This window comes from Suncus etruscus, chromosome 11, assembly GCF_024139225.1.
Source record: "Suncus etruscus isolate mSunEtr1 chromosome 11, mSunEtr1.pri.cur, whole genome shotgun sequence".
NCBI lineage: Eukaryota > Metazoa > Chordata > Mammalia > Eulipotyphla > Soricidae > Suncus > Suncus etruscus.
The window spans coordinates 9,187,536-9,204,915 of record NC_064858.1 but is presented as its reverse complement, the minus strand read 5'-3'; the positions used below and the strand labels follow the sequence as shown (position 1 = coordinate 9,204,915).

Below are 17,380 nucleotides of genomic sequence, written 5' to 3'. Positions count from 1 at the left end.
TTTCATGTGGCCAACACAGGACAGATGGTGGTTCAAATCCCGGCATCCCATATGGTCCCCTGAGCCTACCAGGAGCGACTTCTGAGCACAGAGCCAGGAGTAACCCCTGAGCACCACCAGGTATGACACCCCCCCAAAAAAAGAATTTGAGCTTCATCATTGCAGCAGGTGCTTTGTTTCCAGCCTGGATTTTGGGGTGCATAGCTCTGCTGTTTCAGACAAGGGAAAAACAGGCAAGAGTTCCAGGACCAGTTACTTCTAAGAACCTTATGTGATGCCAACTCAATCTCTGTATCTCTCTACATCTCTGCACCTGTGTCTCTCTGTGTCTCTGCACCTTCGTGTCTGCATCTCTGCATCTGTCTGTGTCTCTGCATCTCTACATCTCTCCACATCTGCATCTCTGTATCTCTGAGCCTACACTGCTGGAATCCTGCTGGCTCCCCAGAGGTAGTGTTTGAGCATGCATCTATGACTGGTTTGTGCAGATTGTGTATCTCGGGAAGCAAGTGGGGAGACAGGGGTTCAACCAAGAGCACCCCCTCAAGCTCATGAGAAACGGGGCACGTGAGCTCAGTGGCAGGAACTCATGCTCCGGCACTGCTGGGTGTGGCTCGAAAGAACAACAGCAGCCACAGAAAATCAAACGCAGAAGAAAGCAGGAAATAAGCAAAAGGGAGAGGGTTGGGCTATGACTCCACTCGGGGAGCCCCTATGTTTTGAAAACGCTTCTGGAAGTTCCTGCACCAGTATCTGGCGAGAGCAAGTTGGGGAAGGTGTTGGGGTGCTCAGAATCCCTAGTGGAATACCCCCCCCACCAGGGCACAGGGCCGGGCCTGGACACGTGCCCTCCTGCTCTGGGTCAGACTAAAACAGCTGCTCCCTGGGTGCACAAAGCAAGTGTGAACTGGGACAATGGACAGAGCTGTGAATGCACATCTTTGGTGGAGAACCGCAGTGGAACCTGGGGCCACTGGGGACAGATCCTCAGCAGCAAGTGAGGTCAGCAGACCCCTGATCCCCACTGCCCTGAGGACACCGGCCCCAACATGCATCACCATGTGCCTTGGTGAGCCCCTCCGCTCCAAAGAGCTTGGCCGAGTCCTTCTGACTGCGCCATCCTCTGGGACCAAGAATCCATTCTGGACAGGCAGAGCCCTGCCCAGGGCCGGCCTCCTGGGCTCCAGCAGGCAGACACTAGCAGCCTAGCTGTCGCATGGCAGATGGCGCCCGGCACTCGCATCAGGAAGCTGGGCAGGGACGCATGCCCCCCGCTGCTATGTGCCAGGGCCCAGCTTGTTTGGATTTTAGTCACAGCCTCAGCCCCGAGCCAGTGCGGCCCCTCCAGCCAGCAGATAAATTTTCCACTGGCAACAGTTGCCACGTCCTCAGACCAAAAAGGAAAGAAAGGAAAGCGGGACCCCCACCAGGGCAGGCGTGGTGTCACCATGGCTCCTACCTTGAACACGCGACAGGGCTCACGCTCCCCCACTTCCTTGTGAGACCATCCCCAAGGAGAAAGGGGGTCCCTGGAGGCTCTCCAGGAGAGAGTCAACATTCTTAAGGAACAGCGGGGCGGAATCATTAGTTAAGCACCATGGGAAGTGGGGGGCCTGAGCAATGGCACAGGGGGGAGGGCATTTGCCTTGCACAATGCTAATTTGGGTTCTATCTCCAGCGTCTGTAGGGTCCCCTGAGTACCCCCCAGGAGTCATTTCTGAGCAGAGAGCCAGAAGTAACCCAAGTGCTGCCGGGTGTGGCCCCAAAACAAAAACAAGATTTATATAAATAAAACTGATCCACCAAAAAGCAGGTTGCCAAGGCCAGGCACTAGTCATGTTGGGTAGTTTCTTTTGTGTGTGTGTGTGTGTGTGTGTGTGTGTGTGTGTGTGTGTGTGTGTGTGTGTGGTTTTTGGGTCACACCTGGCAGTGCTCAGGGGTTATTCCTTGCTCCAGGCTCAGAAATTGCTCCTGGCAGGCACGGGGGACCATATGGGACGCCGGGATTCAAACTGATGACCTCCTGCATGAAAGGCAAACGCCTTACCTTCATGCTATCTCTCCGGCCCATGTTGGGTAGTTTCTAAGGAGCGAGCAAGGACACAGTTGCCTATCCAGCTCTGGAGCTAACCTGGGGCCCATCCCAACAAAGGTAGGAGGAGGGCAGAAGATTTAGGGGTGCCAGAAAACCCCTGTTACAGCTCAGAAAGTTAGGGCCCCTCCATAGCTCATAGGCCTCCTGAGAAGGAAGGACATTCTGGACCTTTCCAGAACGGCCAACCCACATCCCAGTGGCACGAGAGATGGGTGACAGAGTGGCAGAAATTCCCAACACTGTTCCCAAAGTAAAAGCTCAGCAAAAGGTGCAGGGAGTGTGGGGCCGAGCTCGGGGAACTGGCAGGACTCCCCAACCTCCGCTGTGGAAAGGGCAGCCAAATGGTGGGCATCCCACACAGACCAGCCCTGTCCTGACCAGCTGGGTCACAGAGAGCAGACAGAGGTTGCTCTTCAGAGCACTGGATGCACCTGGGACACAGCCAGACACCTGGTGGCAAGAACCTACAGCCTCGCTTTTTAGTGCTCAGGAACCTGGAGAGAAAAGGGTCTCCTGAAAGGTGCCTCCCATCTTCTTCCCCTCTCTGGTCCTCTGGGTCACACTCGCTTTCCGATGTATTCCTCCAAAAGCTCAACTTACTACAAGCGTGTCCTTAGGACACAGAGATGATCCCCATGATAAACATTTCTGTGAATTATTTCCTTCCTCCTACATCCAACCAGTGTTTCTGCAAATAGGCTAGGTGGACTGGGCGTGGCTTGTGGGTGGGCGGGGTTCTCTGAGTGGGCGTGGTTTGTCGTGTAAATATGATCGGGTGGGCATGGTTTCCCAAGTGGGAGTGGTTTGTGGAGTGGGTGTGGCTGGCTGGGTGGGCAAGGCTGACAGGTATGGGTGGTTTTCTAGTGGGCACTGTCTGAAGTATATAGATGTAGCTGACTGGCTGTTGTTAAGTGTGGGCGTGGCTGTCGTGGTGGGTGTGGCTTACAGAGTAGGTATATCTGCCTGAATGGGTGTGGCTTGGAATAAGTGCATTGGATGGGGGTGGTTTGCAATATGGAGGTGGCTATTTGGTGGATGTGGTTTGCAGTGTAGGTATGGCTTGCACCATAGGTGTGGCTGTCGAGATAAGTGTGTTTGTGTGAGCTTGGCTGTCTGGCCATGTGGCTTGTGAGTTAGATAATCAGACTAGGAACTTCAGGGAAATTGGGGAGTCCACAGGCTTTAAAAATATGAATTCTCGGGCCTGGAGAGATAGCACAGCGGTGTTTGCCTTGCAAGCAGCCGATCCAGGACTAAAGGTGGTTGGTTCGAATCCCGGTGTCCCATATGGTCCCCCGTGCCTGCCAGGAGCTATTTCTGAGCAGACAGCCAGGAGTAACCCCTGAGCACCGCTGGGTGTGGCCCAAAAACCCCAAAAAAAAAAAGAAAAGAATTCTCATACAGGAGGGAAACTGCGACACTGGAGGCAGGAAATGAATACTGGTGAAGGGATGGGTGTTGGAAGACTGCATGACTAAAAACTCAAGTATCAACAATTTGTTAACTCTCTAGCTCACGGTGATTTAATTTTAAAAAATCTATTTAAAATTTATAGCTTTTTTCTTTTCTACCCTAGTGATGCCCCAGTGTCCAGACCCATGTCAGATAATCGATGCAAGGTCACAAGCAGTGACAGGAGGGTGACAACAGTCAGGGCCCCTGCCTCTGTCAGACCGCACCCTGGCTGTCTTGACCGCATCTTGCAAGTCTTCTGAGGTGCAGCTCCCTCCCACACACACAGAGCAAAACATTTATATGGGAACATTTATCCAGGGCCATTTGCTGCAGAGTCTAACGCCGTGCAAACAAATTCCACCTGTTCATTGACAAAGCCATGCACAACTCTCATTTCTCATCACTGATAGGTGACAAGGGCAGGTTCTGCAGAAGAAGGAATGTCCCATCCTCTGAGATGAGCTGTCTCAGGAACAAACCCGGTGTCACGTAGGATGGTTTCACTCTCCTCTCAGCACCCGATACAGTCCCAGGAACCCCGACAAGGATAAACCACCCACACAGGGGCCCCCACTGCTGGCCACTTCTCCACATCACCCCCCAAACCCTCCACAGAATGGGTGGTCCTCTGGTCCCAACTTACAGTTCCCGGAGACTCAGTGTCTGAAAGAGCTGCCAGGACAAGGTGGTGAGGCGGTTACTGGACAGGTTGCTGCAAGATAGACAAAGAAGGGAGGTTGAAGGGAGGTTTGCCTTGCACACAACTGCTCTGGGTTCGATCCTCAGCAGAGACCCACAAGGGCTGCCTATCCCCAAGCCCCAAGAAAGGCAAGCGTGAGAGAAGATAGGCTGGGGTCACTCAGAGGGCAGCATCATCATCCTGAGGAGGCCCCAAGCTCTTAAACCTGCCGTCAGTCATGACCCAGGGTAGGACATGAGGGCAAGAGAGATTCAGAGCAGGGAATTCCCAGCTCCAGCCTCAACCCAATGAAGAGTTTAGGGGGCAGAGAAGAAAATGGGGCCTACCCAGGGCCCACCTCTCCAGCCTGTGTCTGATGCAAATACCTCCATCCCAGACCTACCGATGCCCAAACAGGCTCACCCTCACCCTACAGGAGCTAAGGCAGGAGTCAGAAATCTCAGGAGATTAGAAAGAGGAGCAGCAGGTAGGCACTCTGTGGGGGCCTCGATCTAGGCCCCCATGGGCAGCAGAAAGGCCCCCTGTGGGTCAACCCAGCTCTGACTAAGCCACTGATATATTTGAGTTTCCCTTCTATTAAATTGCTGTTCCTGGGCCTGTGGCCCCAGCGACTGGAGCCATTCTTATTCAGCTCAATTACGCCTGATGGCTCATTAAATGAACTTTAATGAAGCCAAAATGCTTTCAGTAATCAAATCTCGAGTGATGAGACCGAGCCTGGCCCCGGGACAGCAGTCTGGGGGCAGCCTCCACAGCCCGGCCCCATGAGGGGCTGACCCAGGGTCATGCCTGAGAGGCCCCGGTCTGCATGTGGCTGAGAAATCTCATCCATAGTGACTGTTTGGACCAGTGAGAGACTAGCCGGAGCATGTGAGACCCCAGGTTCTGGCTGGAAAGGGGGACTATGACCGTGGGTTGAGCAGTTCAGCCCACAGATAAGGGGACCCCAGACCAAGACAGACCATGAAAAGGTCCTTGAGTCCAAGCTCAGGTCTCTGTGGCTCCTTCAGCTCCTTGGAGTCTGTGTGTGGCTGCCTACAGTAGCCTGGCACCAGACCCCCCACCACCAATACTCAACCCCTGAATTCCAGGGTTCCACCTGCCTCTAAGCATCCTGGTCCCACAGCCCCTCACATCCTCTCTCTACTCTTATCCTGCAGCCATGTCTCTCTGCAGCACCTGGCCCTCTCTTGCTCCCTCTGCACCCCTTCCTACCATCCTCCCTCCCTCCTGCCCTGGGCCAGGGGGGGTCAGATGCAGATGCGGGGGGGACACCCGAGGTTACCGCCCTCCAGGGTGAACCCCAAACCCACGGTCGGTTGCCAGCAGACACTGCTAAATGATTTCCAATTAATTAGCTGATGATGTGATAGAACAGAAGGGGCATTGGAAAAGCGCTGCTGACCTTTAAGAATAATTGCTATCATCAGGATAGCAAGTCCGTCCAAGGGAAATAATGAGGTGCCACTTCCAAAAGCAGGGATGGGGAGACAGATGGGCTGATGGAAATGGGATCCAGCTCCCCCCCCCCCAGCTGCCTGTCCCCAATCAGGGCCTGAGCCCCCTCCCCACTTCCGCAGCCACTCTGCCCAATGAGCATAGAGGGAGGAGCCACCTCCCAGGGTATCCAAGATCCCCCTTCCACATCCACACTTTCCTTTAGACCCCCAGCAAAGACAGTACTTCCAAGCAAGGTAGAGCCTTCTAGGAAGGTCTGGGGACATATCTGACCTCAGATGACAAGTATCAAAGAGAATGGGACTAAAGTCCACAGCGCCATCCCTGTGCCCAGCACCTGGCCACATAGCATCAGGGATGAGCTCTGGATGCTTCTTGAAGTCTTAACCAAAGCCTACCCATGTGCCAGGATGCTTGAGGTATGTCCTGGGCACCCCGAGTACCTGTCCCCTGTACTAATGGGTCCTGGTTGCCCCTCCCTGTCTCTCTGCAAAAAGAAAAGCAGGGGGGTGTAAGGTGGGTTGTCTGCTCAGGTTGGAGACAAAAAGTGTCTCCCTAGAAGGTCACAGCCAGAACCTTCCCTCCACATGGCAACACAAAGCAACAGGTGGCCAATACTGGCACCACTTCCTATTCTTGTGCTCAGCCCAGTCCATCTCCTTAGGGGGTTCCTCGCCTAAAGGATGGGGCAGTTGGTGATGAGACACATTTGTTTTGGGGACTACACTCGGTGGAGCTCAAGGCTCACTCCTGGCTCTGTGCTCAGGACTCACTCCTACGGGAAAATTATGGCTCTAGAAAGACCTGGGGGCTGAAGGGGGAAAAGTGATAAGCAGGATAGCTCTTCAGTAACAGCACTGCAAACTCCAGTGCCTAAAAGGGAAGGGGGGGAGAGACAGACAGACAGAGAGAGAGAGAGAGAGAGAGAGAGAGAGAGAGAGAGAGAGAGAGAGACAGAGAGAGAGAGAGACAGAGAGACAGAGAGACAGAGAGACAGAGAGACAGAGACAGAGACAGAGAGAGAGAGAGAAGGAAAATATATGCCATAGAGGCATGGGAGTGGGTGAGAGGGAAACTGGATTCAATCCAAAAAAATTATTTAAGAAGTTTTAAAAACTCAACTTTGAATTAAAAAAAGAAAAGTGGGATGTAGAGTGGTTAGGGACTATAGGAGGAGGGCACAGGAGTGAAGATACCTACAGGCAGCCAAGCCCAGATCTACCCCAGCATGATATGTTCCCTGTGCAATGTGTGGTGTGGCCAGAACCTTGGCATTGTGGACAGACAGACAGATGGGATGTGGACAGACAAACAGAGCAGGTATTCCCTGGCAAGAGCAAAGAGAGTCTAGGGAGGTGCCAGAAGACACACTGGATGCCCCATTACTCTCGTCTCCCCCCCCCCCCGCCCCCGCCCCAGCATGCCTCCTCCTAAAATCCACCAAGTCCCCACCCTCGCCCCTGGGCCTCTGGACTCTAGTCCTTCCTGACGCCTGCCCTCACCTCCAGAGTCAACAAATATCTCTCTCCTCCCACTAATTATACTCCACGCCCTCTCTAGGTTGGGCTCCTTGACTTTGATTCCTTCAGCAAACAACATCCCTCCCCTGCTGCTTTCCGGGGAGTGGCCAATGAGGTAGGGAGGCGCTAAGGCCTATGGGGCCCAATTCTGAGAGCCTTTCAGGGGAACCTTGGGGTTCCTTTCCCTTTAGAGATGCTGCCCAGTGCAGAGAGGCGCCTACCAGGCAGACAGAAGTGGGGAGCCTGGTGGCATCCAAGGATGAGGGGCTAGATACCCCTCATGCCTCCAGGCAGCTCCTCAAAGGGCTTCCATCCCTCCTCCCAGCCAGGGACTGCAGAAACTGGCATTGGGGGCAGAGAGAAGAAAAGGGATGTCTGTCCCCAGGTGCCCCGCTGGGGGCTGTCTCAGAGCTCCCAGTCCAGGGCTGTTGGGGTGCTGGCCGTGGTGCTGAATTTCGCAGCGAGGCCAGGAGTGGGACTGAGGGAGAGAAGTGATAGGGAGGTTGGGTGCTCGAAATAAAGTGGGGGGCTGGAGCCCCGCCTGATGTTGGCAGCTGATGTCCAGAGTGCCCCTTCTACTGTGTGGCCTTGGGTGAGCGGCTAACTTCTCTGAGCCCCAGCATCCTCCTGGGTGAACAAGGAAGCCCACAGCTTGGTCTGCTGGATTTTCTGTCCACTAGAGCCTGGGACAGAGTCTAATATAGAGCACAGATGGGAGGACCTGCCAGGGCCTGCTTCCTCCTCCTCCTTCTCCTCTCAGGGCATATTCAAGGTCCAGCTCCTTCAGGGATTACCCTCACCCCATTTCTCAATTTGACCAGAACACACCTAGCTCAGCCAAGAAAGCCTGCCTTGCTCTTCCCGGCAAGACCAGGTATGAGACACCACACCGCTGTCTGTACCACTGTGTCCTTCCTCGAAAGCCCATGAGGAGACCACACCGGCTGCCACAGCCCCTGAGCACTGCAGGGCATGGCTCCAAAATTTAATTGAAATTAAGATGAGCACAAGTAAAAGGAGCAGAGACAGAGAGGTCACAGGCCAGGATCATGGGGCAAGTGTAGAGGATAGTCCCAAAGGAAACCGCCCACCAAGTTGGGATTTCAAGGCACCAATGAAGGAAGGCCCAATTCCATAAACCCAGTGGACCCCAAAGGAAGGAGAGACTGCTTGTGCATCAGGTGGAAGCTACTGGCTATAGGTAATATTCTAAAAGGGCCATCCATGGTCGGAGCCTTATGTAAAACATGCTAACTGCCAAGTTATAAGGCCTTTGCTTGTTTCCTTTCCAACACAATGAAAGGGAGGCATAGACCCCATGGCTATGTACCTGCCAATCACCTGGTGCTTAGCACATGGGGTGGATAGGCTGCATCCCTCAGGCATGGTTGAGCTTGAGGAACAGCAAAGGGCAGAGCATGGTGCCCCTTGGTTCTGCCCCTGGTACCCAGAAGGAGTCATCACTATAGAGTAAGGGTCCCCACTGAGCCCCGTTCTGAGCTCCAGGCCTGGTGTTCTGACAAACTAGCAAGAGGCTGTTGAGAGGGACTTCCAGGGGCCAGGCCAAGGATGGGGGTTCCTCTAAGCTTCCCCAAGAGCTTCAGGGGCAACACGATGCAGTTCATGGGGGGTAGAGAAAGCCCCCCACCCACAAGTACTCCAGGAACCCCAAGGCACCCACCATCCCCTAGAGGAGTCAAGAAATGGGCAAAGGGCTGGATAAGTCAGTGCTAGCATTCGCCCAGCAGGCAAAGATGTGGGCACTGCTTCAGGCTGGCTCAGTCACTCATTCCCTCAGTCAGTTGTTCATTCATTCATTCACTCCCTCATTTCTTTCTCATTCATTAATTCCCTCATTAATTCAATTCCTCATTCACTCACTCAATCCCTCATTCATTCTCTCAATCATTCACTCCCTCACTCATTAATCCACTCATTCTCTCATCATCCACTACCCCACTCATTCTCATTCATTTTCTCCCTCACTCATTCATTCCCTCATTCAATCCCTCACTCATTCACTCTTCTCAATCATCCACTTTAGTCGCCATGTGCTTCATCATTTATTCACTCCATCATCCATTCACTCTTGTTTATTCAATAATTCACTATTTTACAGATCCACTAGTTCATTACTTCTTAACCCATTCATTAACTCACTCCCTCATTTATTCCTTTATTCCCTCTTTGTTCTTCAAATACGCATTTCACATAAATAGGATTTAACACAACTCTGCATCTTCATACCCTAGGCTCAATCACTGGGGGAGAAAAGAGACCCTGCCCCAGGTGTGTTCCAGGTGTAACCTCTCTGCCCATTGCTCCAACAGGTATAGTGCAAAGGCACAGCATGGAGGGCTTTTGCTTTGCAATGCAACCAACTCGGGTTTGATCCCCAGGATCCCATATGGTTCCCCAAGTCTGCCAGGAGTGATTCCTGAGTACAGAACCAGGAATAACCCGAGCGCTGCTGCATGTGCCCGCCCCCCCCCCCAAAAAAAAAAAAGAAAAGAAAGAAAAATAAAAAATATCTAAAGTCTCACCAAGAGTCATTGCAGATGGCCCCACACACTCTTTATTTAATCCCAAACATTCACAGGAACTGAATTCCCCGGGGAGGGGGGCACCAAAGCATGAGCCAGAGGTGTAGGTTCAGGGTTGGTAGCCCAAAGGGTTCAATGGGAAGCCCAGGGCAGGACCACAAGCATCAGGATGGAGGCAAGACAGTGGCTGCCAGAGTGAGGGGCGAAGGGCCCATAACAACTGAGGGCTTGGGACAAGCATGGGTGCCTCTATCAGAATACATCTTTTGGATAAAAACAAATAACAAGTGAGGGGGCCTTAGAAGAAGGGGATAAGAGAAAGGGGAATCAAATGGGGGATGTTGATCTGGGACAAGATGGGGGCTTGGGATGGTTCTCAGAGGCAAGGCTGCTTGGGGCTCTGGGAAATGGGGCCAGCAGAGGTGCTGAAGAGGACACTGTGGCCATATCAGGACAACAGACATTGGGGTAAAAGGGCCATAAGAAAGCCCTGAGATCAGCACCATCACCCCACAGACATGTGCTCTCCACATGCCCTCCTAGCCTCGGGTCCCCTAAGACCTCTGGTCCAGCTCCAAGGGTAGGTTTGCAGGGGGAACACCCAAGCCAAAACTAGGCCACTCCAATGGTTCCACTCAGCAGTGTCCAGTACCAGATGTGTGTCCCCACAGGAGAGGGTCAGCACGCACCTCAGCCTTCATGCCAAGCTGGTTCCCTCCGGGGTCCTCCCCCAAGAGTGTGTCCAGCCCAGCAGGTCATGGACGGGAAGTATCAGGGCCATGGCCCCCACCTCCCACTGAAAGGCTGGAGCTTCTCTGCCCCTTTGACAGGCCGGTTGAAGGGGCAGGCTTGGGGGACACAGGCAGGCTCCAGAGGGACCGTCCTGGGTCCTCCCTGCCGCCCGGGTGGGAGAAGTAAATGCTCTGGGCTTGCTGGAATTTTGCATTACGTATTCTTGGAACTCAGTGGGCCTGAGGCAAATGCCAAGAAATCTCTTATAATAAAGATATGCAGGTTCTAATGGAAATGTCGTGACAGGGCTGGACCTGACTTGAAAGGCAGATAAGCCGCCTTCTCTACGGGTCCCTGAAGTCTGGCAGAGCCACTGACCCAGCCCAGATCCTGGGAAATCAGTGAGGACCCCCACTTCTCCTGGAGGAATGCTGGCAATGAGACAGACAGACAGACAGACAGACAGACGGACAGAGGAGGAAGGCAGGACAGGGTGGTTCAAGAACCACCGCACACTCCAATTCCAAGGGTATAGGTAGAGCAGGAGTCTCTGGGGAGCCGGAAAGAGGGATGCACCCCTCAATCTCAGAACAGGAAACGTGAAGCAGGGCCACCACAGGGCACGGCGAGGACCAAAATGCGTCCAGTTCCCTGACTTCACAGAAGGCCAGCAACAGCGAAGAGAGGGCCTCAGGGCCACAGAGAGAGAGCGAAACACAACTCTCCTGCAACAATGCAGCTCAACTCCAGGTCCAACACCCAGCAGCATAGGCAACCAGGGGCAAACCCTGCTAAAAAAAAGAACTGGGAGCAGCCCTGGAGCAGCACTACCCCCCCCCCAAAAAAAAATCCCTTAGCAAGCAAGAACTGTGGTCCAGGAAGAAAGCTGGGCAGTGATATTTGGGGCTAGAATCAGCTGGATCCCAGAGCCACCCACATCCCGCAGGGGTGTAAGCACCAGGTGTGTGGGGGATGAGGGGATCCCCATCTCTCAGCAACAGCAGCAGAAAGGGAAGGATGCTGGGGCATTTCTACTCAGCTGTGGCTGCCCCTTCTCTGAGCACCCAGAAGCCCCATCCTCCATAGGTTGCTGCAGGTCCTCCCTAGGTGTCTCCAGCTCCAAAGACAGGGGAGGCCAAGGAGCTGCCAAGGGGGAGACCCAAAGACCCTCTGAGGCATCTTATCCTCTGAGTGTCTTAGTCTAAGGCCACAAGGTTGGGAAAGGTCAATGACCTTCCAGTATCTCAACAACAAAACCAAACACACACACACACACACACACACACACACACACACACATACACACACACACACACACACACACACACACACACACACACACACACAGATGGCACCTTGCTGAGAAATAAGAATCAAAATTACATTTTTCGCTGCTGGGCCGTGGACATCGCAGCCCAGCCAGGAGCGGGTGGGTCAGTGTGAGCGCCCATCAGGGACATCCCTAGTGGCCTCCCCATACGTGGCCTCCTTCCAGCCCCAAAGTTGACAAAAGCCACAAGGCTGGAGCAGGTTGAGCGCCTGTGGGAGATTTGACACAGCTCTGGGGATATGGGGGGGGGGGAGACTTCCATTTTCTGGCTTGCTGGGGTTTCTGTGCAGAGGGAGGTAGGGGAGAGCGCTTGGCAATTGCTGCTTTAAAATTTTTAAATTAAAAAATTTGGTGGGGTGGGGGTGCAAAAAAGGCGCCAAGCCAGAGCCGGGCAATTAGTGCTGGAGTAAGTGATGATCTTGTGATTGCTCAGCCGGGGCCGCAGACTTGTAAATGCATTTGGAGGCCAGAAATAGACACCGCAGAGCACAGCGGATCTGGCCCCACTGCCGGGAAACTGCTGCACGCTGGGGGCTGGGTGGGGGGCCGTGTGTGGCCCGTCGTGACGTCACCACGCACACACACACACACCCCAGGACCCTCATGTCCTCGCCTCCTGCTTTTCCCAGGAGGCATCTCTGCATTGCCAGATGCACAAGCTAGAACCAGGCTGGGACTTCCAGCTTACCCCCTACCACCCGGTACCCCAGTCAGAGGGGCCAGGGGTCCCTTGGGTGCCCACCACCAGGGGCTTTGCAAAATTCAAAAATTCCCTGGGCATAAAGGCAGGCCAAGGCTATGGCAGGCTGGCAGGTGATCTGGGAGTGCCTGTCTCCCCCAAGGCTTTGGAACTTGGTCCCCCACTAGTCCCTGTCACTGCTCCCACATGCCCCATGTGGCCCAAGAGGCCCCTAAGAACCCCCAAGGGCCAAGACAAGACCAGTCCCCTGTGACTCCTCAGTCAGCCCCAGCGTTTGACGGGAACTGCAAGGTTCTGAGTTTCAGCCTTTGACTCAGAAATCAAGGGACCCCCCTCTGAAAAGAAACAGGGTCCCTTAGCCTCCTCCAGGTTCACACACTGATCCTGCCTCAGGGGGGCATGGATTCACCTCAAACTGCTCCAGAGAAGACAAAGGAACACTGGTTCCTCTGTTGGCCATACACACCCCCACACCAGCTGTAACCTGAGGGAATTCCTTGAGGTCAGAAGTGACTCCGGGGACCCTTCACAGGACCTGGAAGCCCCAATAAAATAAACACCTGGGTCTTCTATTCTGACCCATTGGTCTGAAAGTCTGTCTTTGTTCCAATACCATGCTGTTTTGATCACTATGGCTTTGGAGTAGTTTCAAGTTAGGTCATGAGATGCCTCTCAGTTTCTTGCTTTTTCAACATGGGTTTGGCTATCCTAGGTCTTTTATGTTCCACACAAACTTTATAATTGATTGTTCTAAGAACTTGAAGAATGTTATCTAAAATTGATTTTTTGTTTTGCTTTGTTTGTGGGCTTTTTTATTTTTGTTTGTTGGTTGATTGGTTTATGGGCACATCCAGAGGCTCTCAGGGATTACTCCTGGCTCTGCACTCAGAAACCACTCCTGGCAGGCTTAAGAGACCATATAGGATGCCGGAAATTAAACTCGGGTCAATCCCAGGTCAAGGCAAGGCATACACCCTACTGCTGTGCTATATCTCTGGCCCCTGTGTCTGAATTTGAATAGGGATTTCACTGAATTGATATGGTAATTCAGGTAAGATAATATTGATTCTTCCGATCATGGCCATGGAATGTTTTTCCATTTCCTTGGGTCTTCTTCCATTTCTTTCTTAAGTGTTTTGAAGTTTTTGTGGTATAGATCTCTCAATGGATCAGAACAAAATAGCCAGTGACAAGCCCCCAAGTATATGGTCAATCAATCTTTGACAAAGGAGCCAAGAACTTAAAATGGAATAAAGACAGTCTCTTCAACAAATGGTGTTGGAACAATTGGATAATCACTTGTAAAAAATGAAAGATCAATCCTTATCTCACACCTTACACAAAAGTCAATTCAAAGTAGATCAAAAACCTTGAGAGTGGTCCTGAATCCATCAAGTTCATTGAGAAAAACATAGGCAGAACACTCCAAGACCTAGACCTTAAGAAGTCTTCAATGATAAGATGTTAATGGCAGGGACTACAGAAGCAAATCTGAATAAATGGGACTATATCCAACTAAAAAGCTTCTATATGGAAAAAGAAACATGATCTAAAATTAAAAGACAGCTGAGTGGGAGAAAATATTTGCACTCCACACATCAAATAAAGGACTGATATCTAGGATATACTACATGTTCACAAAGGTTAACCCCACAAAAATCTAAAAAAAAAAATCAAAAAATGGGGAGGGGGAATGAACAGACACTTCTCTGAGGAAGACTAACAGATGACCAATAGGTACATGAAAAAATTCTCATCATCACTTAACATTAGGGAAATCCAAATCAAAACAAAAAATAAGATATCATTTCATACCAGTAAGATATCATCTTATACCAGTGAGGACGGCACCTATCAAAAATATCAGGAACAATTTGTATTGTTGGAGATGTGGAGAGAAAAGAACTCTCATCCACTGCTGGTGGGAATGCCGCCTTGTCCAACCCCTATAAAAAGCAATATCGAGGGTTCTTAGAAAATTAAGAATCTATCTGACATATGACCCAGCAATTCTGCATCTGGAATTGTAAAACAATGATCCAAAAGGATGCATGCACACTGCTATCCATTGCAGCACTCAGTGCAATAGCTAAGACTTGGAATCAACCTTTCGCCCAACAGCAGATGAGTGGATCATAAAGATATGGTACATATATACAATGGAATACTACAAAGCTGTAAGGAATAATGCAATCATGTAATTTGCTGCAACATGGATGGAACTGGAAGATATTATGTTAAATGAAGTAAGCCAGAAGAAGAATAAATAAATGATATCACTTTTATGTGATATTTAGAATAACTGCATAAAGAAATGCAATGGTTCAAATGTGAGTTCTCTAGAACCTTCTTGGCCCTAGAGTGTAGCTAAAAGAAGAAAAGAAATTGAGTGGAGGAGGAGAAACACAAATACAAAAGGATGGGGGACAGGGACCACGAGGGCTCAGGTGCATTGGTTGTGTTAAGAAAGGACAGAGCTAAATATACAAGCAAGAGTCAACAACAATGAAATCATGAGACCCAAACGTTAATAATTAAAGCTTAAAATGGGCATTTTATGTTGTCAGGCTGGGGACAAGAGTGGAGGCATTGGATGCACTCTGGAAACACTGGTGGAAGGAGGGTGGTGGGATTGGTCCTGAAACATTGTATGATTGAAACCCTACTAGGAAGGACTTTGTAAATCATAGTACTTTCCACAAAAAATAAACACTTGGAACATCTGACCAGGCTCAGGGGAAAACTCAACCCAAAGTGTTTGAGGGAGCCACTATGTGCCTGGACCTAATGACTAATGTTTGGGGGAACAGGCCTGGGGGGTCAAGCTGGTCCCCTGAAAAGCAACAGCACCCCAGGTCAGTCTCCACAATCTCTTCTCTGCTCTACCCTCTGACTGCCCAAGTCTCCGCCTCTCTCACAGACACTGAAGTATAAGTGAACCCCCTACCCCCCAAGAGGCCACCATGGGGGCTAACACATGAGTCGTCCTCCCTCAGTGTGTGAAAATACACGCACATACACCACACATCTCATGTATACAAAGCACACAGCATACATGACATTCATTCCATATACACACAGCATAATGCATGCCCCATGGAAAACATACCATATACACACCACACATTTCAGATACACACATCATAAGGCAAATCACACAAAACACAACATAGATACATTTCATAGACACATGTACATTTCATATTCATGCACAGGGCATAACATACATGTATAGCACATAAAAATGCAAGTATATAGATACCACTCATTTGATATAAAACACTATATATCATACACAACCCCCTATACCCCCCTGGCCCCCACACCCCCCACCAGGCCCCACTCACATGTAGTGAAGGTGTGGGTTCTTGGCGAAGGCCCTGGGCTGGATGTTCCGAAGCCCCGAGTTCTTGATGGTGCTGGAGAGAAGAGAGAAGAGTCCACAGGCTCAAGGGGTATCTGGGCATGACACCTTCTTCCTACAACCATGTTCAATGCACCATCCCACAGGAGGCTGGGAACAGGCTTGTAACTTCATAACTGTGCCCAGGAGAAGCTGGCAGTACCCTTGCGCCCATGGGTGGCTTCCAGACATGGTGCAGGGTCCCGAATCCCACCTACAGGGGCCCTCCCACCTACCCCTACCCACCCTCCATGGGCGCCCACACAGGCTGGGGTCCCCCGCCTCCCAACACTCACAGCTTCTGCAGGCCAGTGTAGAGTTCCATGTCCACAGCATTGAGAGTATGCAGACCACGCCAGTTCTCTATGTGTCTGCAGGAGGAGGGGACACTCAGCCTGGGCCCCCACCCCAGCACCCTCAAGACCTGGGCTCCCCATTTTCCCACCTTCTAATACATGGACACCCCAAGCCACCCAAACCCAGTTCTCTTCTTCTTTTGGGGGACACACCGGGCAACACTCAGCAACAGGAAGGGGAGTTTGTGTGACACTGACGTCAAACCCAGGTAGGCCTAACCTGGCACGTCTCCAGCCCTTTCCCATCGCCCTTAGGGGACACTCCAGGGGTGCTGATTCTTATTCTTTGGGCACCCACCCCACAAAGGCCCATTTGGCACCTGGCCCAGGACTCCAGATTCAGCAGAACTAACTCTACAGGGCGGGGGAGGAGGAGAAGAGACTCAGTGGCTCGGGAGGGATGTGGAGGTATCTCTGGACACATGAGGCTCATCTTCCTTCCTCGTCTGCAGCATGGCTTCCCTGCTCACCCCAACAACCACTTTCATAGCACCCCCTTAGTGCTTAGCCTCTGTTCATCTGGGAACAATTAGTCAGTCTTCTCACATTTCTTAATCAAAGCTATAAATCCCTGCTAACTGGCAGGTTTCAGCAACAGGTAGACACTGGCCAGCAAACCTGCTTTTTGCTGGTCTGGGGTTTTCCCTTGGCCACTGTGGCCACCTTTCTCTGAGACAATCCAAGAAGGAAACCAACAGGGGCCAAAAACTGCCCAGATCAGTGACAGGAGGTAGAAAAAAGGAGGCATGATCCCCAGCCCCTCCCAGGTCATGGGCATCTTCATGGGCAAATGAGGGGTAATCTGGTCTAGCTCCAGTAGGGCACACATGTGGTCCACGACCACCTCTAGAGCCTCATACCACCCACTCTGCTTTCATCTGTGTGCCAGGAGCCATTTCCATCCAGTAAGTCCTGTCTGAAGCATGGACGTCAAGAATGCTTTGTCCTGGGGCCAGAGTGATAGCACAGTGGTAGGGCATTTGCCTTGTATGTGTCTGACCCAGGACAGACCTCAGTTCGATCCGCGAAATCACCTATGGTCCCCCAAACCAGGAGCAATTTCTGAGCAAATAGCCAGGAGTAACTCC

General features: G+C 51.7%; 1 protein-coding gene across 3 annotated transcripts in view; it reads right to left on the bottom strand.

Moving 5' to 3' along the window:
• NTRK3 (neurotrophic receptor tyrosine kinase 3) overlaps positions 1-17,380 on the bottom strand; it is a 95,273-nt gene that overhangs the window by 61,206 nt on the left and 16,687 nt on the right. For all 3 annotated transcript variants that reach the window (XM_049783248.1, XM_049783249.1, XM_049783250.1), the window contains exons 2-4: positions 16,233-16,307; positions 15,881-15,952; positions 4,194-4,262 (exon numbers count right to left, since the gene is read on the bottom strand). In XM_049783248.1, coding sequence (XP_049639205.1) covers positions 4,194-4,262; positions 15,881-15,952; positions 16,233-16,307 — 216 coding nt within the window. The remainder of the gene's footprint in view (positions 1-4,193; positions 4,263-15,880; positions 15,953-16,232; positions 16,308-17,380) is intronic.